This window comes from Suricata suricatta, chromosome 4 (assembly GCF_006229205.1).
Source record: "Suricata suricatta isolate VVHF042 chromosome 4, meerkat_22Aug2017_6uvM2_HiC, whole genome shotgun sequence".
Classification (NCBI taxonomy): domain Eukaryota; kingdom Metazoa; phylum Chordata; class Mammalia; order Carnivora; family Herpestidae; genus Suricata; species Suricata suricatta.
In genome coordinates, this window is record NC_043703.1 from 38,067,712 (window position 1) to 38,094,189 (window position 26,478).

The 26,478-nt window shown below is 35.1% G+C and overlaps 1 protein-coding gene across 6 annotated transcripts in view; it reads left to right on the plus strand.

Moving 5' to 3' along the window:
- Positions 1 to 26,478, plus strand: part of PCDH9 (protocadherin 9) — an 886,464-nt gene that overhangs the window by 327,668 nt on the left and 532,318 nt on the right. For 2 of the 6 annotated variants that reach the window (XM_029936626.1, XM_029936629.1), the window contains exon 3: positions 573 to 674. The exons of 2 other annotated variants lie outside the window; for them this stretch is intronic. In XM_029936626.1, coding sequence (XP_029792486.1) covers positions 573 to 674 — 102 coding nt within the window. Of the gene's footprint in view, positions 1 to 572; positions 675 to 3,091; positions 3,174 to 26,478 lie in introns of those variants that run through there. 2 more of the 6 variants (XM_029936631.1, XM_029936627.1) reach the window with 2 other exon arrangements.

Sequence of the window (26,478 nt, forward strand, 5' to 3'; positions counted from 1 at the left end):
GACCTTAAACTTTTAGTTTTTCAATTTTGGCTGTTTCAAATGTATTATTTATAAAGGCCATGCATGTAGTAGAGAAGATGTGGGGCTTGGTCCCAGAAAGCTGGTAGCAGCCCAACCTTGAGAAGTATATTTCGTATGCCTAATTTTCCTCATCTGTAAGTGGGAAAAATAATAAGAACTGTGCCGACATGTAATGGTATACATCAAGAACTTGCATGATGCATCACATAAAGAGTAGCACCATGTCTTCCCTACATATGTATAAGATTTAGTTACTAAAATCATAGGCATAATAAGAAAATATTGCTTAAAGAAGAAAGGGTAAAAATAAAATAACTACAGTGGAGATTTCTTTAGCTTCACTTAAAACATTTTGACAATTTGTTTCTCCTGGGGATTTTTAAAACATTTTTTTGGTAAAGGCTGCATATTAATGCACGCACCTATGCGTGTAGACAGTTGCTAGTTCAAATGGTGCTCCTTTAACTAGGCTTTTAGCAAACAACCATGTCTCTCGAAAAACACCCTGAATGTGGAGTAGTTTGTCACAATTATTTGGTAATCTCTTTCAGTGTAACTCACACAGCAAAAGTGACCATATTCCTGTCACTCCTCAGAAATGTCCCAGCTCTGCGGGTTTCCACATTCAGGAGAATGAAGAAAGCCATTACGAGGTATGCCATATCTCTATAGAGACAATGTTAGTACTGAGAAATTTGCATTTTCCTAGTGATTGTAGATAGTCTGAGTTAAATGATTATAAACATTTTCTTTGCCATCATCTTTTATGTTCATAGTTTTATACTAGTACTTTTTAAACAACTTAAATAACTTTAGAACAAAAAGCAAACAATAATATGTTTCTTCTTTGGTAACAGTGCAGCTATTAAATTTGATGTTCCTATCATTGAATGCAAAGTGTTGATTATTACCTATTTTTGGAGTAAGTAATAAGCAACTAACTCTCTTTTGGAGTTAAAGATTCTTAATTGGTACGTTTTTATTAGTTGAGATAAAAGATATGAACATATATTTGTTGAAATATTGATTTTCTTCATACCTTCTACTTAGAGAAGATAGAGAAGACAACATTGCTTAATATGATCAGGTTAACTGGAATTTTTATTAATCTTTTCTTTCTTTTACCTTTTCTCGTCTTGATTCTTTACTTAATCATTTTTTGAATCTAAAATAAAAATTTCTTTCTTTTATCTTAATGAGTCCATCCACTGTAAAATGTAGAAGATCCACATTTTTTATTGTTCTTCCTTTTCTTTCTTTCTTTCTTTCTTTCTTTGTTTTTTGTTTTTTTTTTATCTTGTGAAGACTATTCCAGTACCAGTTATTCTAACAGGACTGGTTGCAAAAATCTATTATCTTCCTTTTAATTTATTAAAATTGTGCTATAAAACACATAAAATTTGCCATTTTAATCATTTTAGAGTTACAGTTCAGTGGTGTTAAGTATGTTCATATTATACAGTAGATTAGTTTTTTAAGATCGTTTTTAAGGAATTGTGTTTCAATAGTTAACTCTAATATTAACACATACATAGTTGTTCCATGTATTTCTGTAGTCATAACATATGGATTGTAGATAAATGATGGATGGATAGATCATATGCATATTTATATATATATATATATATATATATGTGGTTACTAGTGTGTATTCTATTTTCTCATTGAAGCTAGTTTTCTCCCCCAATTTCCTTAAAGGTATTGAAAATATTTTGACTATTAGTAGTAGTACAGAGTTGTTTTTAAAAATATTTATTTATTTATTTATTGTGAGTGAGAGAGAATGTGGGGGAGGGGCAGAGAGAGAGAGAGAGAGAGAGAGAGAGAGAGCATCCCAAGTGTGCTCAATGCTTAGTGTGGACCCTGACGCAGGGCTCAATCTCATGACCGTGAGATCATGACTTGGGCTCAAATCCAGAGTCAGACACTTTAAGGACCAAGTCACCTAAGTGCCCCAGTACAGGTTTTTTTATACTTGTTTTTGCCAAGTAAAGGCATCAATCATTCTCAAAACTCCCAGTAGTAATGTAGGTCAGAGAAACTACTTTGATTAATAGAAATTTTATTGAGTAAGCAACTTTGTTTAGCAAACCATTCATTGAGATGGATAAAGGATAAAGTGATATTTTGGACAGTTTTATCTCCTAATACTTCCTTCACATGTTTTTCTTTCCTTTGTGTGGATCTAATTATTTATCCTTCTTACCTATAGCATATATTCCTCTCCTTATTTGGCTTTTATTTATTCTCTCTTTCTCCAAAATCTCAATCACTTGACAGTTGAGAGAAGAACTATAATTTAACCTTTTGATTTATGTTCATTAGTGTGCATATTTCAAGTGTGTAGAACATGGAAATTTCTCTCATGAGTCACCCTTATTTCATCTAATGACACAAGAACACTTATTCTATAACATAAATAAGTAAGTTCCATTCACAAACAAAACTCATGTAAATATTTACAAATCCCACACAGAATGTTCTGAAAGCCATTGAAATCCCAAAGATTTCTTTACTTTTTTTTAGACAATTTAAATAAACCAAAATTAAAGTTGTTTTCTGTGAATGGTATTTTTATTCTTCCCTAGATAGTTTACAAAGTCCAACACGCAAGAACAGTTTGTACAGAGTTTATTTGTCTAGAGAACATGGATAAGAAAAAAAATCATACTCCAAGTTATCATGTTGACTTATATTATTATTCCAATTATCAAAGAACAGTGAGAGTAAATCTATTGTGTTATACTTATAAACAAAAGAAAGTAAACAACTTATTTTTAAAAATTATCCCACAAATTCTCATTTAACCATCATATTCCAGGCCCATTATAGTCTGAATGCTTTTAGATTAGGTCATCACTAAGATCCTATCTCTCTCTAGTGGTCTGTGATACTAAATAAAGATAATGACATTGGCAGTTGATATGTTTGTGGTACATACTCCATGCTGGGGTCTGTTTCAAGCTCTTCATTAGTATATTTGGCCATGATTTACATTTTGTTCTTGATTAGTTTAAATGGCTTTTCCTTATACCTAATTTATTAAGTATACACTTTTTTTTAAATGCAGAGAGAAAATCTATGATGTTTCTTAGAAAATAAAACTTGAAGACAGAAGTAATTCCTGCTTTGGAGTGTTCTAAAGCATTCTGTAAGGGGCACCTGGGTGGCTCAGTTGGTGAAGTGTTCTCTTGATTTTGGCTTAGGTCATGATCGCACCATTCATGAGATTGTGCCCTGTATCAGGCTCCATGCTTATGGTACAGAGCCTGCTTGAGATTCTCTCTCTCTCTTTCTTTCTGCCCCTTCTCCACTTGTGCTTTCTCTCTTTCTCTCTCTTTGTCTTTCTCTCTCTTAAAATAAATGAATAAACTTGCAAAAAACATTCTACAAGATAGGGTATTTGCTTAATGCTTAATGTCCATAGACTAATAACAAAAGGTATAATTTCAGTAATCAGTTCCTTAAAAGTTATTAATCTAATATTAATAATTTTTGAGAATTAATAATGGTAGGTGATTATACCCTACAAAGTTGATTCCTGTGCTATGCTGTTATATTTTTTCTCTTTATATTGAATAATGTGGTAAGTCTGGTGAATATATTATTGATTTTTTATTTTCTTACAATTTATAATCACCTTACTAAGGTAAACAAAAAACATGTTAGGTCTTTTTTATCATAAAAATATTTAATTGAATAAAGCTATACTGTTCAAGTAGAAAGTCATGTGTTTTATCAACTACTGATTCATCTGAATGAAATTATTAAGTTTCTATTACAACTTTATGTACAAAACAAAACCAACACCATATGACCAGCAAAGTTTTAATCATTCTTAAATTATCACACTTTGCCCATCATGCTTAACTTAGATTCCTTAATTCCTTAATTCCTCACTCCTAGAGGAATGCTAGTATCAGCTAATGGGTAATTTTTGTAGCAGACATTACAGGCTCTTAATATATATTACCAAATTTTGTCTAATCTATGATGTTAAGATGTTAGTGTAAAACAGCTTAGTATAACCATGCCACACTTTGGTTTATCATTGAGAAGAAATGTTGTTGGTTGAACTCTGATAAGTGCTTATATATGATTTCCTTAATATATATCCCACTTTAAGTTCTGCTAAACTGTAAGAAAGTTTACATATTTGAATCATTAAAATATAGCTCATTTAATTCTGACAACAATCCCATGATAACTTCCATTTTAAAGATAGAGAAACTGAGGCACAATGAAATTGCTTGCGTTCACACAGGTAGTAATTAATGGATCTGGAATATAACCTCAGCAACACAGTTTCAGAAACTGCAAGGTTAACTACTCTAAGCTAGTATTTAAGTCAAAAAATATTTGCAGCCTATTTGGCCATCAGGGACCAAGAGATTATATATTCATATTCCTGAGGCGTAACTTGAAGACAATAAAGAAGGAGGAGTTTGCCCTAGGTCACAGAGCTAGCTAGTGATAGCACTGGAATCAGATCCAGGTTTTCTGATCCTTGTGTGATCTAATGACTACTTCCAAGCTACATAAAAATTTTCCATGCAAATGTTAGAGAAAATAGTTCATATTTGAAAATTTTCTTAAACTAGATTTTAAATGAGGTCTGGAATTTAAACAAATTATCATATTTAAGTTTTCTCTTCATGACAAAGCTCTGTCATTGGATACACAAAGCCTTCATGGTTAAAATAGAAGCATAGCAATGAATAAGTACACCTTGTTTTCATGCCATAAATGCATATTACCTTTACTAAGCCTCTTTGATCTATGATTTTTATTGTCATTTCCCATCTATTATGTTAAATTCCCTTTACCCATGAAATAGCATAGGATGCAAGCAGATAGAACTTTCAGTGTCTATATTCTGCAATCTGTAGGAAAATGTCTCAGTTATTGGAATTCACACAAGACTGCATCTCCGTATGAGTAGCTGTTCCCTGTCACTGTTTTTGATGCTTGAGCTAAAGTATTTTTACAAAATGGTCTAGTGTTCAGTGTATGAATTTTTGAGATAAGACTCTTCCCTTGTAGCAATGAAATCCGAAAATCAATGTCAGATGAAAATCTTAGCTCTAAGAGTTAGGGAGATTGGTGGAAGAGTTTTAAAATAAGTATGAATTTTAGCCGCCAGATTTTGGAAATGTGGCAGTTATCACAAGTGTGAAATTCATGGGTGCAGATGGTTGATCAAGATATCCCAGGATGGACCACTACTATAAATCTCCAGACCAAAATTGGGAAAACAGTTTTGATAAGGGAAGTGTTTTTAACCTTTTATGTAAATTTGTGACACAGGTTTTGCTGGTCAGAGATAAATAGAAGTTAAATTATCGTTGGCTTTATGAACATTCCAGTTGTGTCATTTGATGGAAATATTTAACGGAATAAAAATATGTTACATGGAGAGTGAGAGGAGCAAGTGGGAAGAGAATAGAACTAAAATGTATTAGACTATTCCTGTTATTGTGTGTCTTCCACTTCACACTCATAGCCTCGTTTAGGATAATAAGACTTCCAGGTAACTATAATTTTCCCACCATTAAAAATGAACTTACAGGTATACCTTGAGGTTGGGTTCACCGAACTAACGGCACACTGAGAGCCAGGAGAACAAGGGTTCTCCATGTTTGTAACTACAGCTTAGAACAACACTCCTGTTTAAATTAATAATAGCAAATAGACCAATGGCAAAATGATAGTGCTGTTACTTTCAAAAAAAAGGGAAACATATAAAGCCAAAGGCTTTTGCTTTTGTCTTACTTGACCTTGGTATTTTCTTTCTTCTCTTCTCTTTCCTTTCCTCTTTTCTGTACTTATCACAGATTCAACTTGACTTAATTAACTAACAGTCTGGATCTAAATAAACAGTATCTAGTATATACACTACATACTTACATTTTCCTGTTTTTGGTGTTTTATATAGTTGTGTGACCCAAACACATTTAATTTTCAATGACTAAATGTGTTCAGTCCTTAGAATAGATATTACAGTTAATATCAGCTTTTAAGTTAAAGTAGTTAATAGTTAAATCATTTAGCAATAATTCTGTGTTTTAATATTTGGGAGTATTTTTCTCTAATGATACTAAATTCACAAGCCAATTTTATTTCTTTATAAGAACAACCTTTTGTAAAATCCCAAAGGTAAAAATATTTAAGATATATACACACACATACACATACACACAAGCATATTATATACATTGACATATACATCTATATTTTGGGAATGATTCTTAATATATCAAAATATTTAAATTCTCAATAACATCTGAGATTGTCTTCTAAAATGCAGTAAGTTAACAAAATTGATAAAAGCTGTCTTACTCTTCAGTCACAGTGAGACTTTGCACATATTAGTCAGTAGAGAAAGGATGCCGCCCGCCAGACAGACTCACTCACTAGATCAGGACTTATTCTTCTCTTCGTTCTTTTATCATAAAGGATCTAAATCTGCATGTTAGCAAAATAACCAAAAATACATATCATGGTTTGCAGACTTGTTACATTCTCACATGCCCAGCTGGGAAAAGTCAAAGATCTTGTTTACAGGTCATTTTATGTAAGATTGGCCTTGTGAACAGTTTCTAGCAAATCCTGGGGCAACTGCTGACTACCGTTTTAAACCATACTTAATAACCGATCGAAAGGTCTCCGTGATGTATGTTTGTGATATGCAATGTATGTTATATAGGGATGGATTTTCCCTAAATCTTTCAATTTTTATTAGTAACCATTTATAGCTACCAAATAAGTGTAAGTAAATTTGAAACAAATTACTAAGAAGTCAAGGAATTTGTAGTACAACAGTACATAGACACTGCATACATTCCGGTCTCATATATGTGTATGGTGATGTTTTCTACAAACATATGAATATTGTTATTTCACAGTATGAAGTTACGTTTGAAAATTATTGGAGGTATTAGCAATGTGGAGAAATATAAAAATACACATATTTGACCAAATCTCTACTACTTCTCTCTGCCTTCTGAATGTGGTTTGCTTTAAGTTTTTAAATGGAGCTGTAAGTACATCCCCTAAACCAGATAAACAGAGATGGGGGGTTAGACAGTCCTTCCTTTGTTCTCACCCAAAAACATGATGTTGAGACTGTTCTGTGGAGCAGAAACAAATTATCCATCTTCCCCTTGTTGACCTTTTCCATAATTATGCTGAAACGAATCTCTAAGTCTTACATTAAGAACCCCTGTCCACATGCCTTTCACCAATATTCACCCAACCAATATAGCAGAGATTCTGTTATGTGAGATGATGAGTACTTCATGCTGAGCAGGCACACGTGTTTCTTTTTGTCTCAGATATTATAGGGGACACACTTTATATTCAGTAAGTTGCCATAAAGTGTAAGCAGTGGTACAATAAGATACGTTCAAGAATCAAGAACACATAACAGGACAGTTTAACCTAGGAGAGGAAAACACAGAATGTTAATGTGAGACTTGAATGAGTCTATCAGGTGAATGATCGAGAGTGGTGTGATCTCTGTTGTTGTGGACGAAAGAAATGTTTCTCAAGAAGATTGCCTGTGTGGAGGCTAGGAGGTGTTGGGAGAAGGCATCACAGGTTTGAGAAAATTTCCACTGGGTTATTCCTCTTCTCAATTCAGATGTCTTTCCTGTGTCTATTATCAAGACCTCATCCTGGGTCATAATACAGAATGACGATAGCTATCAAACTTGTAATGCAATATCTACATATACTTTACATTTATTTTTAAGTTTATTTTGAGAGAGAGAGAGAGAGGGAGGGAGGGAGGGAGAGAGGGAGAGAATGAATAGGCTGGGTAGGGGAAGAGAGAGAGCTAAAGAGCAAATCCAAAGCAGAGAATCTGGCACTATAGAATCTGATGTACTGCTTGAATTCAAGAACCATGAGATCAAGAACCTGAGACAAAATCAAGAGTCAGATGCTTAACTGACTGAGCCACCCATGTGCCCCACTACATATGCTTTTAATTATTAAGACAGTGACTATATAATGTTTCTCAATGTGTCTTCAAAATTACTGTTTTTAAAAACTTTTAAACACTGAATTGTGAACTCAGATATACATATTAATAGACGCATTCCAATAGATTTGGAATTTTAAATGAATTTTATATATAATAATTATATATCTCATGTGTGAATATATATAATAGATATAATTTAGGGTTGCATCTGTATGTGATGATGATTTTATATATAATAATTGATAGCCCCTATTATTTACTTATTATTTATTTATTTTTTGATTTTATTTATTTTTTATTAAAAAGTTTTTTGAATGTTTATTTATTTTTGAGAGACACAGAGTGTGAGTAGTAGGGGGAAGAGAGGGAGACACAGAATTCCAAGCAGGCTCCAGGCTCTAAGCCATCGGTACAGAGCCTGATGCAGGGCTCGAAGCCACGAACTGAGAGGTCATGACCTGCACCGAAGATGGATGCTTAACCCCCTGAGCCCCTCAGAAAGTGCATGTTAGTGTTTTCCAGAAGCTAAATTAATATACCTGATCCATTGGGAATTGTTTCTCTAGAAACTTATGGAGAAGACTTTAGTTTGATTCCCTGTATTCCAGTAATAGCTATAAATTAGTTATTGAAATTTCCACTAACTTTGTGTTTTTTTTTTCTATTACTTAACCCTATGTAAAGGATGGCCATCACCCTTTTTTACTTTTTATTATATATTATATGTTCTGCCAATTTCTTCTTCACCACAGAGCAAGTGGCCTTGGGTTTATTCACAGGAAGAACCACATCTGACAGATTTGCTGATGGTGTCAGTGGTGGTCGCATGCTTGATGGACAGCACCAAACCTTGCTGTGGCCCAGCTCCCGCTAATTAGTTGTTTGAAGCCACTCTGTGTGCCACAGGCATAGACTTATCAGCCAAAGGCATCTTTGCCATTCAGAATGACAAGTGTGATGCAGCTGTTTATGGAGAGAATAGAGCATACAAAGAGAGAAAAGAGCTTTTCAAACAAGTGACAACCATAGTACCTTTCACTGAAGGATCCTGAAAATATAACAAAACAACCAAAAGGTAGAATACAAAAAGGTGTAAATCAATATCTGTTACATCGGCATGGAAGCCACACATGAAATGACAATAAATAATATCAGACTGTGAGAATGAGAGAAAAATATCCCTGCCTCACAGTTGATTTTCTAAATCAACTGAGGTTGCATGTTGTGATTAATACAGGCCATGCATTTGCATATGGAATTAACACAGATGTGTGGACTTTTCAGAGGTTCTGCATATATCTGTGGATACTAACAGGGAAGCCTGCCGGAAAGCATTGTATTTGAAGTCGTGTAGAGCTCGTGGCCGTAAATAATTTATGGGGATGCTTAATATCTCGGGACATGGAAGACACATTGGGAAGAGTGAAGGTAGGACAGACACATGTGAAAAGAGGATAGAAATAGAAAAGATAGAAAAGTAGGAAATGTTAACTTTTTTTTAGAAAATTGAAATATTGAAATAATAATGAATGAAATTTTCTTCTATTCTGTGATGACTGTGAACTGCAAGATTTCTTTCTAGCTAAATTGAAAGGATTTGGAAATGGGATAGAAAGTCAAAAGATCTATTGTTAGAAGTGCACATTTGAGAAATTAAATAGATTTTTTCACAAAAGCTTTTATATTATAAAATCCTCTTTATAATTTCCAAATATCTACAAAGAATAATGTTTTATAGATGATATTTAATATTTTATAAAACAATTTTAATTGTAGGTATGCATTATAGAATTTATAAATATGTTCTAAATTTTTAGGTAAACTACAGAAGTTTGTATAATAAGATACTTCAAACTTGATATGGGTTTTTGAATGTTTGTGCTGGCTATATATATTTATATAACATAGATATCACTATTATTATACTCTATAAATATATATAGCCATTACTTCAGAGGGCATATGGGGAGATGTCATTTGTTCTGTCACTAAATCCTGTGAAGTATGGAGATAGAATTATAGCTAGCCTTTTGATTGGTTCCATAGTATATAAGATTTTGGAGATAGATATAAAAATGTTTTACCTATTTAAAAGACTTGAGGCACACTTATCTATGCCAATTACATAGACAATGATACAGATAATATAAACTACATAATGCCAGCTTTGACTTGATGTTAACTTTTATTTTAGCATTATAATAAGTAATTTTCAGTTTAAAAATGCTAAACCTTAAAAATAGAAGTGCCATAGAATCACTCTAATTATTGAGGAATGGTTCCCTAGGTTTACTTTTTCCCCGTTAGGTGATTCAAACAGTAGAGTATGTTCGAATTTACATGTGTGTGTTGCATATGTTAAATACAGATGAAATCTTTAAAAAGAATAGATTAAGTACACACTTCCTCTTTAAATACCATTTATTTCTTCAAATTTGGAATTATTAGAAACCTAGAGTGTTTGGTATCTACAACATGTTATGCGTGAGAGAGATTTTTAGAACCAGGACCATCAGGAAATCCATATTAAGCAGGTTAGGAATAGGGTCTGAATATGATCTTTTTGAGAATTTTAAAATTTTATCAAGTATCTAATAGGTTTAATGTGAATGGTGACTAAGGCAGAGTTTCACTAATGATCAGTATGTAGGTTAAAAGATAAATGAGTAGGTCTTGCAATCTGAGGTTTAGGACCAACTTTTTCTTAATGGAATGGAAAAAAAACCAGAATAGAATAAATAGTACAGAATTTAATAAACAGGTTAGAACAGAATAGAATGAAGTAAAAAGAGACTAAGGGAAGTAACCAGAAGAGCAAAAATAGTATTAACATGTATGTTATATATAATTGTTAAGTATTATTTTACTTTATATATTTGTTTATATTTGAGTGTTTATTCTATGTCTTTATGTAAAATGGGTTGCTCATTGTGAGACAAATTGAAAAGTTTGAGCGCCATTGGTAAAAAACAGCTCAGACTTGCTTACCACTTACCATTTTTCAATAACTCTTCCAAAACACCTTGATTATATTAACTGACAACTTCTCAGTTGGGTAATCTCTTCTGTGATTCATTATAGTTAAATAAAGGAGGTCATAGGAGACAAGTGACTTGGACAGTCACACAGCAGATAAGGGGCTGTGGTAAGATTCAAATTCAGAAAATCTAAATCTGTGAGTTTTACTCTTGGCCACTGCTCTAATGCTTCTGACAAAAATGGCGTCAGATCCAGGGTTTGAGACCAGCCTCCTGATTCACAGTGTAATACACCTCTCTTTCACTCCTTCAGCAACCTCTCCAGTTAGTGTAAATCCCAATCCTAGGGCAGAGTTTACACCTGTAACCTAACCTCTTATAAAGAGGGTGTATAAACTCAATGAGTTTAAGAAGTTTCCCCCCTCCAGAAACTTCTCTTGGTGATTTACAATAGAGTTAATATATAAATGCACTTAACCATTTAATGTAAATGAATCAATTTACATTTGTTTTACCTACTCCCTGGTAAATTAATTTGGCCATAAAATCATATGGAAAAAACACCTATTAACACTATTTTTCACATAACTGATTTTGATAAATAATAGCCTAGACCATGAATGATACTATATGCTAAAATACATTTAATGATGTTTAAATGAAGATTCTTGAAATATAAGTAAAGCCTCCATTTATAAACAAGATGCCTGTCAGAAAATAAAACTAAAAGTAAACAAAAAAAGTGGTGTCAAAGGCCTATGCATGTTTGTATGTATTATCCATACATTTGTTGCCAAAGAAGTAAAAGTATTTTTTGTTTCTGATTCTTCCTTGCTTTTCAGACAACATTTTAAATGATATGTGTCTAACATATTTTTCAAATAAGCATTCATTAAAAAAAGCAGCCCAAAGTGGTTTTTTTTTTTTGTTTTTTATTGAGGTCAACTTCTCACCATTTTTGACATTGCTACCCATTCAAATGTGTCTGGTTTTTTTTTTTTTTTTTAAAGGAGATTTCTATGTCTTATCACACACATAGTATCTTCTTTATTTCCGATTTTGCTAAGAATTTTTTAGAAATAAGATCAGTATGAAATTAATATTTTATCTGCAGTTTTTATCTGCTTTACAAAATAATAAATCCCTAACATGGTGATATGTTGTAATAATTGCACAAACACTGTTTCATGGTGAAAAATGACAGAAGTAGAGCTACATTTTGGGTGGCAGCCAACTCCAGCTCTTTGTCAGGTATTGTACAGAAGTTTGAATTTTGCATATAATTCAGACATTTTCTGAATTTGGACACATTAAAAAATGGCTAAAATTTTATATTAGTCAAGTACTGCTCACATATATGAAATGTAAGTAGTTACAGATTGACCACTAATATAGAAAACTAGCCAGTTAGATGTCTAGGGTAATATGAAAATAGAGGAAAAAGTCATTCATTAATTGTACTTTCTTAACATGTTTTAATTTTTCCATATGTCACCCTCATGTTTACATCTTAAAATTGGGATGAATGCAAGGAGATTACTACTACATTCACACATGTTTTTAAGAATCTGTTCTCTAGCTACAGAAAATGGAAATTCTTTGATGCCCAGGAATCAGAATCTTCCAAATAACTCCACTCAGTGTCAGTTAAAGCAGAAAAAGGCAGCCAAATGTAACTAACCAATGAACTAGCCAACTAAATCCCATAACACATGTAGGTTTGATAATGAATTATAAAATAATGAAATCCATATATTTACAATAGGTAAGTAGGTCAGTTTAGCCTGCATCTGACAACAGGAATTTTCTTTAAAAACAAACTTTTAGGTAAGAGGTTTACACTTTTTTTCAAATTGGTTCTTATAGTCTTCTATTATCTAATACTACTGTTCTTATGGTAAATAGTTATTCCCATGTTTTTGGCCAAGAAACCAAACAGCTTTAAAATGTACTTTCTGGGAGTGCCTGTGTGACTCATTTGGTTAGACATCTGACTCTTGATTTTGGCTCAGGTCATGATCTCACAGTTCATGAGTTTTAGCCTGTTTCATCGGGTTCTGTGCTAAAAGTGTGGAGCCTGCTTGGGATTCTCTGTCTCCTTCTCTGTCCCTCCCTACTTCTCTCAAAATAAATAAATAAACTTAACCATTTTTTTTAATATACTTTCTGGCTGAATTATCTCAATTTTGACTTGAATGGATAGTTAGGACAGGATACCTGTTTAGAATAAGTGAATAGTATAAAATGTCAGCAAATTTTATATTGATATTTAATTTTAAGCATTTTGTAGATATGCATTTTACTGACATTTTATAGATTTGATATTGTTTTTTAAAGAGGTGGCTGGATTGTATATTCACTTATTGGCATATTTATTACATTAAATATTTTCCAGTTGAAACCATGGAAAGGAAAAACAAGAACCATTTGGGTGAATCTAATCTTAATTCAGAATGTATCTAGAAAATACAATACTTAGTATCTTACATAAGACAAATATTGATACAATAAAGAAAGCTAAATTTAAGTTCAAAATATGGATTGAAAACATAGATAAATTGTGGTAGTATACAATGTAATACTATGCAGCAATGAAAAGAAGAAACCGCTGACACATGCTATAATGTTGATGAATATTATGTTACGTGAAAGAAAAAAACAAAATAAAAAGTTACATAATGTACGATTTAATTTCTATGACATGTTGGAAAGGGTAAAGCTATAGAGACAAAACTTAGATCAGTGGTTGCCAAGAGCTGGGGCTCAGAGGAAGTTCTTGGAGTGATGAAGATGTTCTATAATTTGACTGTACTTATATGTATGTACGTCGAAAAAAATGCACTGAGTGGAGGTTAAAGGAGAGAGTTAAAGGAAAGTTTTCATTCAAGACTATAGTTAGGAGAGGGATGAATTCAACTCCTTTGAAATAAATGCCAGAAAGTTTTAAGCACTGTGGTGAGCTGGTGGGAAAAGATTGGAGGATGGTAGGAAGAGTTTGGTCAATGTGACTGGAATGGCTGTGCTTACTGATTGACACCTAATCAAAGTTAGTCTCCTCCCTTCCCACAGAGGCCAGGAGATATGGAAGTTATTTTTCTTGATAAGTACATTTCAAAGGGTCATGAAACTGGCAAGAGCTGAGAAAAGAGTTACATCTCAAGAAGACAGAGACAGAATTTACAAGTGTTGTTTTTGTTTTTGATTTTAAGGAAATGCTCTAAGAAAAGAGAGGTCAAGGGCATAGCATAAAGAAGATGCCTGTCTCAAGTTGAGGCAAGCTAAAGAAAGCACTAAGAGCATCTTAGACTCCATGATTATATGTGTGTCAGAAATCATAGAACTTTACTTTTCAATGGGTGGCTTTCACTGTATGTAAATTATTTCACAGTATGCTAAAAAAAAACCTGACCAAAAAAAAAAAAGCAGCTAGGAAAAATATCATTGGTGTAGACTGAGAGCAGTAGACTCATGATGCTACAGAGAAAGGAAAAAGTGAGATTATAACTCCACAGGAAATAAGTCCTTTACTCTTCCTTATATGGAACATCTAACATCTTTCATTAGTGACCTGATAATTCATAAAACCCAATATATGCACCAGACAGCAGGTCTCTGCCGGGAAATACAAAATAGAGACTCTAGAGGTTATAGATAAATTATGTTTGCTTGCTTATTTTTCTGTTTACTGGATTGTTAGGACAAGCAAGAAGCCATTGATACCCAGAGGAGCATTTTTTATTAAAATCAATACACTTATATATCGACATGCTGTTCCACAGTCACTTTGCACCTTCACAGAATTGAAGCATCTGTACTATTCTTACCACCACCACTGTGGTACACAGTTATGGTGAAAAGCATCTCAGTAGGAGTGAAATTTGCTTTTTGTCATGTGCCTCTTTCTCTGAATGCAGCAGTGTCATGGCCAAAAAAGGAAAGATAATTTCTATATATTGACTCCTATACTGCTGAATGCTTTCTTTTAATTCCAGAACCCAAGAGTCTAGTCCCTCTGTGGTGGCAATGGGAAGGCAAAGTTCTTGTATTCATCAGGGAATAGGAGACAAAGAACCAAGGGCATGAGGGGGTCAGGATCTCCAAGGAAAAGCTGGTTATCTTATCGGGATTTACAGGCCCCTCTGTCTCCACTCTTTAGTCCCTTCATTGAAAATACAAAAGGCTTATTTAGCAGCCCCCTTGGGCATATGCATCACAGAAGCAATCAGCAAAAGTATTTCCTCTCTGAGGCTCCCCCATGACCTTGAGAAGTGTTGACAAAGAATGTACAGGATGGAACAGACAGAAGTTTCATGATAAACCAAAAAATTATGTTCTGCTTCATGCTGAAGAGAAATAAAAGGGGGAGGGCTAGATATATATTTGGTTTAAATAAGGCTCGACAAATTCTGTAATGCTTTGTGCAGCCTTGGCCCCAGATCAGAGGTACTCAGCCTGCACGGTAATCAGGACTTTCTCAATAAACCTCAGCCTGTTACGGTTCTTACCACATTTACTTTCTCAATATGATGGTACTTTACAGCTATCTACTCGATTATGGCCAGACTTCCTAGCAGTTATTGATAACGATACCATCGACTTTCATCTCAACCAGCACAGGCCGGGGGAAGGCAATCAGCACAGTGAATTTCCTAACCTGGATACATCTTCCTGAAACGCAAAGATGATGACTCAGTTCTACAACTGAGCTTGTGATTCTCACTGTGGCGAAACTTCTTATGTCATTTTTATTTTTAGCTCTTTGGCACAATTATAGAAAATTATTGTAGGAAAATCACAGCTTCCATAAGAAGGAGCCCTGACTGCTTTTCAGAGGTTCAAAATGTTGGGAAAACTCATAAACCCTGTGCAGTGCAGTCTTGGTGGGGGAAATGCAGATAAAATTGTGTTTACCAAAACAATGAAGCAAGATTGCAAGAGAGTTTACGTTTATCTTTTCCATTCTCTACCCCCTCTTTCTGAACTCTGCCTTGTATTTCCTTTGCCAGAGGTACTATCAAAAATCCACACTATTCTAAGGCCTACCTTTCTTCAAAAATCATATCTCTAAGATTCAAGGGTCCATTTCCTGCGTGTACAGCATAACTAAGTTGCGTGAACATGTAAGTGATGAGAATGACAATTTTGAGTAACTGCTCTTCCACTTTTCCCTTCACCAAGGTGTGAGTGAGTAAAATGAATTAGTTTAATACCAAGCCAGAGGCGTTTGCAAGCTGAATTCCATAAGAACATGTCATAGTGATTTTATACGTCAGAGTGACTTCAGTAGCACAAAATATGAGGCCCAAATTTCGGATCACCACCTACATATCTTAATGTATGGTTATTATCCACATTATGTATGTAATCACTCCTTTATTAAAAGCACAGTTATGACTTTTAGTTCTGGAAAAATATAATTTTACATATTCTTGTTATGTAGGAAAATGACATTTAGATTTTACTATTTGGGGTTTTAGTAATTTTAGCAGTATGGGTATGCTTTTACTTCTAAGCCAGTGTCTAGTATGCCTCAAATACCAGAGATGATGTGAAATAACAATATGAATGTAAGATCTAGGTAATACTTTATACCACAGCTGTTACTTAATGGCCATTTCTGATATCTTGTTAGTAATTAGCATATTAGTATTACTGTTACCAGTTCTAACTTATGGCAGTAGCTAGTACCAAGAGTATTATTCTTTTTTTTTTTTAAGTTCATTTTGAGAGATAGTACAAGCAGCATAGGAGGGAGAGAGAGAGGGAGAGAGAGAATCCCAAGCAGGCTCCATACTGTCAGCACAGAGTCCAATGCGGGGGTTGAACTCATGAACCATGAGATCATGATCTGAGCTGAAATCAAGAGTTGGACACTTAACTGACTGAGCCACCCAGGTGTACTCTTAATGATTTTATGTTGTTATGAATGCAGGCTATTTATGAGGACACTCTACAGTCACAAATCAGCACATCCCTTATTTGAAAGTTTCAAATGCTTTTATTAACATCTTCCTTTTATACACATATTCTCATGCATCCTTTCCTACTTTATGTTTGCTAAAGAGTGTCTGCTGTAGAAAATAGAACGAAGCATTTTCCCCCCATGGCAGAATGCACATCTCCGTTTTTAATGCACGAGCAGGCGGTTTGGTTCATTAAGCTCAGTGGCATCGATAGTAAACTAAAGAGGAATGAAAGGAAGAGGAACTGAAATACCATCATCCCACTAATGATACTGAAACTGCGCAGCTTTATTGGGAGACTGCCCAGACAGCCACTAATAGAAGGCATGGTCCAGGATGTGAACTTGGTGTTGGAGTGCCAAAGCTACATATCCAGAAAAAAAGCCTTGCCTAGAAGAATTCCTGGAGTAATTTAAGAAATTGTCATGAATTGTGTGTGTGTGTGTGTGTGTGTGTGTGTGTGTTACTATATTTGTTGGTGGGTGGGTTAAAGAGATAGAGAGTATGCACACACAACAGAATGGAAGAAAAAATGGACATGGAGGATATTCAATGATCTCAACATTGTATTGAATAAGGATAGCAGTTGTATCACATATACGTATCTCAGGATGCATGAGTTGGAGACTATCCAGAGAGCTTGGTGTCACTTTTCAATTTAAAGAATGTAGCTTCAGAATGTTAAATCCCTTCTGGTAAATGTCCACTTTCCTAAGAAGGGACTAGAATACGTGGCTTTTCAGATCCCCATACACTTCCATATCACAATGCTTTTAAGGTATTTACTAACACTCAGTTGTAATAATTAACACTATTATTTCTTTTATAAATGAATATTATTGTTCCTAGTTCACCCCTGCACATGAGGAAGGATTCAGAAATGTGCCCTTTGAAATGAGGGAATAAAACAGATTCTCTGTTCAAATTGGGCTTCTGCCCAGTCTGAACAGAGAATCACTCAGCTGGGGATGGCAGTTTCGTGGCCTCTGGCTAACACAACCCCCTCAGTGGCTTTTCACAGCCACTTAGAATCAAGTCCCAGTGGGCTCAAAGCGGAAGCTGCAGCTGTGGACCCTGGGGACCACCTATGTGGCCCTCGGCACTTGCTCGCAGGTCCCTCTCTGATTTCAGTTCTGTTCATGTTTAGTGTGGAAGGTTGGAGGGCAGGTAGAGAAGGGCATTCCTCTGGCCCGATTACCCCTGGCCCCTCTTTGATAAGCACACACAGAGAGGTAAAACTTTTGGAAAGTGCTCAGGTGTGGTCTGAAAAACACAGGTCAGAGATTGGGCTCAGTGACACCTTTGCCCTTCGCAAAACCGCAGAACGAAACACAGCAGTCCCCTTTTTCATGTTCCAACAAAGGCAAATGAATGAACAGAACAAACACAGTAAGAAGGCCAGGTTTGATCACTGTACCTGAGTTCACGCTGGACATGTAAACGTGGTCGGGGAATCCGTCGGTGGTTAAAGCTTTTCCTGCTGGCTGATTTCACTGAGAAGAAAATGGTGTGTTTTACCATACCAAGAGGGATAGGACATGGAACATATGGAAGAGATGGAAGAAGTCCAGCGGGAGATTCTTAAATAGGAAAGAGTTTTTAGATAAAGAAAAGACTTTCATGAGAAAGAAATACAAGCTATTTCTGGGACCCAGGTGTTCATAACCCAGCATTGATTTCCAATGCAATGGAAATCAATGCTCTCCGAGGCACTAGCAAATTATCTGATTATAATTCCTCCAATTTGTTTCCATTTTTATTCCTATATCGTTCAAAGTTACAAAAGAAATTAAGTATTCTTACTGACTGAGGGATTAAAAGGCCTTGGTGAAACTAAAACACCTTAGAGTTCAGTGACACCAATTGGCGAGTTAGAATGTTGGCCGGTTCAACACTAGAGAAGCACATCATGATTTTTTACTCGAACCCTCTCTCTTTTTCACCAGTTTCTCTTCCATTAAATGTGGAGCCCAGGAACTTCATATTTTTACAAGATATCCACTAAAAGAAACATCTTGTACCTTAATGAAAGCAAATTCTTTAAGATAGCATAGATTATCATTATAGAACGTTACGGCTCAAAAATGAGTAAGTGCTTTCAATTCAGAACAGCCTTGTTAATTAAGTACATTCTTTTAATACTCAGTTTTAACATACATATGTTAGTATATTGCTTATCCACAATACTTACTTTCCTAGGCCCATCAAGGATAAACATTTTAGTCAGTTCTTAACTTCTAGAGCTTGGGACAGACCCCATATACATGTTAATAGTGCAACCCTTGTTACTGTGTGCCGTCATAGAGCACATCATGTGGAAGAAGGTAGGACAGTGAGATAGGTTCAGACTGACATATCAGAGAAGACCTCATGGAAGAAGTGGGAGTTGAGTAAGGCGTCAGAGAATAGTTAGAGAGCTATCAGAACGTTAGAGTGGTATACAGGAAATAAAATTGCCAGGGTAGTGTGGTTTATGCAAGTAGCAAAGTGAGGGGCAGAGGATGGGAAATTTTAGGGTACATCTTGGGATAGGGCGTGAACTATCAAGAGGGGTTCATTTTTACCCTTGATCCAGGCTGAGAGGTCCAGAAGTGGTAGAAGAGATACATTTTAATACGTTTATTGCTACTATGAATTTGTAAACCAGAAATAATACTATGAGACTAAAGACTTAGTGAGACAGGCAACAATAGAGTTCAGATTTATCAATGTTTTTAAAAATATTTTTGAGAGGGGCACCTGGTTGGCTCAGTCGGTTGAGCATCTGACTTCAGCTCCGGTCGTGATCTTTGGTTCAGGGGTTCACGCTTGGTGTTGGACTCTGTGCTCACAGCTCAGAGCCTGGAGCCTGCTTCAGATTCTGTGTCTCCCTGTCTCTCTGCCCCTTGTCCACTCATACTCTGTCTCTCTCTCTCAAAAATAAATAAAATATGAAAAAAGTAAATAAAAAATATTTCTGAGAGGGGTGCCTGGGTGGCTCAGTTAGATAAGTGCCTGACTTCAGCTCAGGTCATGATCTCACAGCTCGTGAGTTGGAGCCCTGTGATGGGCTCTGTGCTGACAGCTCAGAGCCTGCTTTGGATTCTGTGTCTCCCTCTCTCTCAGCGCCTCCCCCATTCACACTGTTTCCCTCTCTCAAATAAAATAAAAAATAAAAAATAAATGCTTTTGAGAAACAGCACATAATATGCCCCCCCCTTTTTTTTTAATTCGCAAAACTTCTACTAAAGGATTTTTTTTTCATTTCAGGCAGTAATGTTTGGGAGGTGGGGGAAGATCAGGAAACAGAGAAGAAAACACTGTTATTAATAACATTGATGTGGCATATACCCTTTATTTTCTGCTCTCCTTCAAAGACATCCCTTCTATTTGATAACCTAAAAAACATTGTGAAACTCATCAGTTTACATAAGCATTTATTTTATAGATGGTCTGGTCAGCTATCGTTATGATGGTATCTAATAAAAATATTACAATGAGGCAAAAGCCAGTTTAGCTTTGGGATTCTTATGCTGTTTTTCCTTTTACTTTCTCTCCCCCTCCCACCCCCTCCATTGAGCATAACCAGCCACAACCCACTCTCCCTAAACACATCCACAGAAAATCAGCCTAATTCTCAAGATCCTTTCAGTATTGCAAACACTTTAGATTGCCTGATGAATGCAGGACATTACAGTCATGTAAATTAAGAAGGAGAGGCAAGCATAAAATAAATGTGATTTCTACTACATGGTAGGAGCTGTGAGAACACAAAGAAAGCAGCAGTGTGACATTTAAGATCTAACCTGAGTGGTGGTGATCAGGAGTTTGGTGGGTGAGCACTTAGGAGCAAAAACCCTCCAGGTGGAGGAGGCGTCAAATGGAAGACGGGAGAGCATTAAGGTGTAAGTGTGTAGTGATGTTCCTGGAGGAGCCGGTCATCTGCAGAGACTGGACCAGCACTTCCCAAACTATGTCCCATGAGATGGGGCACAGCAAACAGACAAACAGAGTGGTATAGAAACAGCAAATATGTGAACCTCCAGATTTCTTTCCTGGAGGAGTTCTTTTCCTCTTTAATAAACTAATATGTTTATTATTCCCTTAAGACACTTTCATTATTTCAGGAGGCGTCTAATGTGGCTAATGTTGTATGGAATATAACTTAGGAAAGGCTGACTCAGTAAGTAAAATGTGCCTATTTTGTTAGAAGAAGGAAAACGAAGGTATTTAAGATTCATTGGATGCTTGAAACTGGGACAAGTTCTTTCAAACAAACAAATACATACACACACACATTAGTACTGATTATACATCTGGCAGTAAGTCTATGGCTTCGTAAGCATAAGAGAAAGATGAGTAAAACACAGCGTAAGTCTCTAAGTAGCTGACAGTGTATTCAAGTTTTACAAAGGAGTGAATATTATTTCCAACATTTGGGTTGGTGAACACTCTTGAAGCAGGTGACACTGATCAGTGTCTTACAGCAAATATAGATATACATTTCTAGGCAGAGGAAACAGTCGGAACCAAAGTTCTGTTTGGAGCTCAGGGAATAGTGAGGTATCCTGGCTCAACTAAATGTGTGCAGCATGTTTTGAAAAAGATGAGAAAAATGAGAAAAAAAGAGTTTAATGTTATCTGGATACTAAAGGACACTGAATGTCACGATAAAGAGTTTGAAAGTCGATCTCTAGATAGTGTGAAGTTGTAAATTTGTGAACTGTGACATCATCATAAGAAAGACGAAACTGGGAACTTCATGAGATCAGCATTATTTATCTTTAATTAAGATAGTGTGGGCAGATAGAACTTACACACTCTGATATCTTTTTGAAGACAGTTTTGTTTTATGGGATTTATACATTTTAAAATTGTGTCCTATAACTGGACAGCTTTTTAAATAATTATTGTCATGGTGAAAGTTTAGTTGCCATTACCTTGTATTTAAACCAGTGAACAAATTGCTATTGAGTAACTGCTTTTTGGATGTTTTGAGGGCATATATGAAATTGAACAAGTGTTTATCAAGTATGTTTTGATTGAGGAAAGTCATATCTGTATATACAATACTTTTTGAGGGCAATTATATTCTATGTAATGTGGCATTAAAATGTAAATATAGGGAGCCTGGGTGGCTCAGTCAGTTAGGTGTCTGACTCTTGGTTTTGGCTCAGATCATGACCTCAGGACTTCATGGATTCCAGCCCCATGACAGACTCCGCACTGACAATACAGAACTTGCTTAGAATTCTCTCTCTCTCTCCTTCTCTCTGCTCCTCCCCCCTTGCACGGTCTCAGTCTCTGTCCCTCTCACTATACATAAGTTAGGGACACCTGGGGGGCTCAGTCAGTTGAGTCTCCTCCGACTTCGGCTCAGGTCATGACCTCAGAGTTTGAGTTTGAGTCTGATGTCGGCTTCTGTGCTAACAGCTCAGAGCTTGGAGCCTGTTTCAGATTCTGTGTCTCCCTCTCTTTTCCCTGTCCCTGCTCATACTCTGCCTGTGAAAAATAAACATTAAAATTTAAAAAAAATACATAAGTAAATAAATGAAAAATAAAGTCTTTTAAAAAGTAATAAAAAATGTAAAGACAATAGTTGAGAACACAGAAAGAGGAATGGGGGGGCATGCTCCTCTTTAATACGGAAAATGAAAACCGGCCTCATTGGTGAATGAGGAAGGTTTGGAGAGGTAGAGAAGAAGCAATGAGCTAATGTGATAGGAAGAAGCGGGAGCAAAATTGTGCCATCAAGTCTCATTGCCTCATTTGCCTGGAATTGAAGAGGATTAGGCAGGATTCTGACATGACGAATAAATATTGTTTATGGAGTGGAAGTACACTAAGGACATAGAAAGCAAATTATGACAACCAAGAGTTTCAATTTAAAGAAGGGTAGATTACTTTTAGATTTCTAAAAATGTTAACCAGAATTTCTCTGTGGCACATGAGAGAAATGTCAGTTATAGAAATATATTGCCACCAAGACAGTTTCTTAGAAACCAGTGTTCCATGGAGACAGAAAACTACTCATTTTTGAATTTGGTGACTTTGCTTTCTAGACCCAATAGGCAGTATAGCAGGAAGTTATGTTTTAGATAAGAGTAAATTTGCTTTTTAAAAGTGGATTGTACTGCATATAGATTTAACAAATTATGCATAAAATACAACAACTAAGTTAAGAACAGGTCATGTATTTTTAAAGCATTGCTTAAGGTTACTTTAGATAGACCTATAAAGCTATCCTGCTTTACCTAGTTCTAACATTGGTGAACTTTCTTTTCCTGTATTTCACATATGCAATTATTTCTTTACCTTCTTTCTGTGGTTATAAATTCAAGAATATTTGGAATTTGAGCTTTTATAGAAGGCATTGGAAATAATCCTTAGAATTTTAGGACTAGAATGGTTAAAAACTGATATTATTTCTATACACCTATACAAGAACCCATTTTTAGATGTCCATCATTATTTTCTTTTATAAAATATTTAAAATATTTTCAAATAAGTTGCTGTGCAGTTACATACGTATATATCTTAACATTATAAAATGCATTCCTAATCACAAATCAGAATTACAAATTTAATAACCTTCGAATGGTTAGTTGCAAGGAGATATTCATAGATGACCTTCTAGCTACTATGGTGGAAAAGTATTCTTGTTTAACATGTCTCAAGTACATTACATGGCTTATCTTTTTTAAACTCAAAAATGTAACTGTCTTCCATTTCTTAGAAGAGACTACTGAGGTGTGAAAAGATTTAGCAATTTGTCCAAGGTCTTACATTCAGGGTTAGGGTTGGAATTTGAATTGGGGCTCCAGAATCTATACTTTTTGCCACAATATGCAACTCAATATCATCCAGAGTTTACTGCTTATAAGCAGTAAACAATTCTTTGTATTAATATATTGAATTATCACATTAAGGAAAACAACCAAATATATGACCCCTTTGTCTATTTCTGCTTTATATATGTAATGCCAAATAAATAAAAAATAAATAAATGTCAAAAAAAAAAAAGCAGACCTTGAGATAGTCTTCAGACAAGTAGGATTATTTATACCATGACCCTGAAATATTAAGTACAATGGAATTAGGGAAAGATCTCTTAATAAACATATATTTTTGCTCTAAATCTTATATTATTTTCCTGTCCAATAATATGATTATTTGCTTTCCTACTATTTTTTTTTTTGTTACCAATGACGTTTTAAAATTTTTGTGTTCAGGACTGCCAGCTTTCATTACTGAGAGTGGACCATCCCGTTTGAAAGGCACATGTCTCATCCCTCATCAATTTTCCTTTAGTTTGAAGTCGTTGCTGTCACAAGTGATGATGTCTGATGTTTGAACTTCATAGGATGATTGTACCCAGAGGCTTTTTAGGCAGCTGTGTTTGGTGTCTCATGGACATTAAAAGGAATGCCCTCATCATAGCTTCCTAACAAAGTACTAGTCATGTAGTAAGTACTATGAATCCAACCAGTGTTTTATCATTATTTTACTTAGATTTATTCTTTAATACATCAATAGCACAATATAACCAACCTCTTGTTTGTTCTAGTTACTGCCACTATGCATCGAGCTGAGTGCTTTGTAGCTATTTTTTCTTAAATAACAACATCTCCTTTTTCATCCTGTATCCTGAAGCATTTTTTGGATTTGTCCTTTGGCTTCGGGATTTGTTTGCATTCATTTGTACTGCACTACATTAAAAAAAATTGTCTTCAAGCCAAGCCACTTAAATTATCTAAATGTGTTAGTAAGTTCTAAAGGATGTCTTATTTCATTTCCTATTCTGCTTTTTAATTTTACAGGACTCGTAACTGTGCAACCTATGGTAAATCTAATTTGAATAATTTTTATTCAATTAGATGCTTGATATGTTATCTCACAAATGCATTTTTTGAGATTTCCTTTAATGTTTCTTTCCTATCTCTAGGTTTAGGTAAAATGAGTGGAGCTGTCTTCTGTCAAAGATGCCTTTTAGTTGTGGTTAATTTTAAAATGAGAAAGGTAGAAAAATGGACTTCTTACACATTCATGTTATTTACTCATAAATAATTCTAAATTGCCATTTGATAGAGGTAAGTGCATTCGTTTACTTTCGAAAGCTACCATGCCGTCTATAGGGTTATGTGTTTGTGTATATCTCACAAGGGAAAAAAAAAACAAGAATGATAATTGGTAGCCAACCACTGAGACCAACCATATTGGGCTCCCTCATTTTTAGCCATCTCTTTTCCATATAAGAATACATTTTGGAGTAAAGGTTGGTCTATGACTGTTGCCAAAGCAATTTGTAGCCAGATGTAAAATTAGCTTAAGATTTGTACTTTTTTGTTTTTCCACCACTCTAGAGATGCCTCCACTAGTGGTTTTGATAGTGAAAATTCCTACTATTCACATGATAAAATTCAACATAGGAGAAACATAATTATTAATTGTGCATTAGGTATTTTTCATTTGACTTGAGAAGAAGTCCCTGTTCTCTGCTCTTTTAAAATTAGCTCGTAGAAAATCTGCTAAGTGTCTCTTCTCCATGGGAGAGGCATAGCTTTTCGCAAACAACAGCTTTACTGTTTCTATAGTGATGCCTCCTCCTCCCTACACTGAATGACAGTGTGCCATAGTCTGAGGCTATTCCACGTATACATCCATTCCTTGGCTTTAATTGTCTTCTATGTGTATGATGCCCCTGTCCAATTTGGAAGCGGACATTCATTAGAAAAGAAAATAGGCAAACCCTGAAGCTTTTCTGGTGTTCTGGCTTGTCCTCTACTTTGTTCATCACTTTTTGTTCTCTGTTTTTTTTTTTTTTTTTTTATATATACTTTAAAACCACCAAGATTTCTTCTTAATCTCAACATCCCAATGATTCTCCTTCTTTGTAAATATCTTTATTTACAAATTGATTTTCCTTTTTATACATTATTTATTTTGTTTTCAGTTGTAAAATGTATAACTTGCCAACTATTCCTCATTTCACTTTCAGGATCACAGATGCTAAAACCTAGTTGTTTATTTTGTCTCTCCATCATGGCACCAAACATCACACTCCATAGAGATGAAAATAGGCTTTTAGGGTCCATGTATGAAAACAGTTCTTTTTTTATTTGGCTTCTTTTCTGTTTACATCAGAACGCCTGCTCTTACATTTAGCCTCTTTGTGAGTTTGATTGCCTTTATTCATCTCCCTTTTTGTTTTTTACTCTCTTCATCTTCTACACTCTCCTTGATGATACAGTCTTCATTTTCATATCTGTCATTATTTGTGAAGCTTTTTCTGAAGGTATTTAAAACTTTCTCGGAGGTGCCTCTGGGTGGCTCAGTTGATTGAGGGTCCGACTTCTGCTCAGGTCATGATCTCATGTTTCGTGGGTTCGAGCCCGGCATCGGGTTCTGTGCTGACCGCTAGCTCACAGCCTGGAGCCTGCTTCACATTCTGTGTCTCTTTCTCTCTCTGCCCCAACCCCTATTCATGCTCTGTCACTCTCTGTCGCTCAAAAATAAATAAATGTAAAAAATAAATTAAAAACTCTCTTGG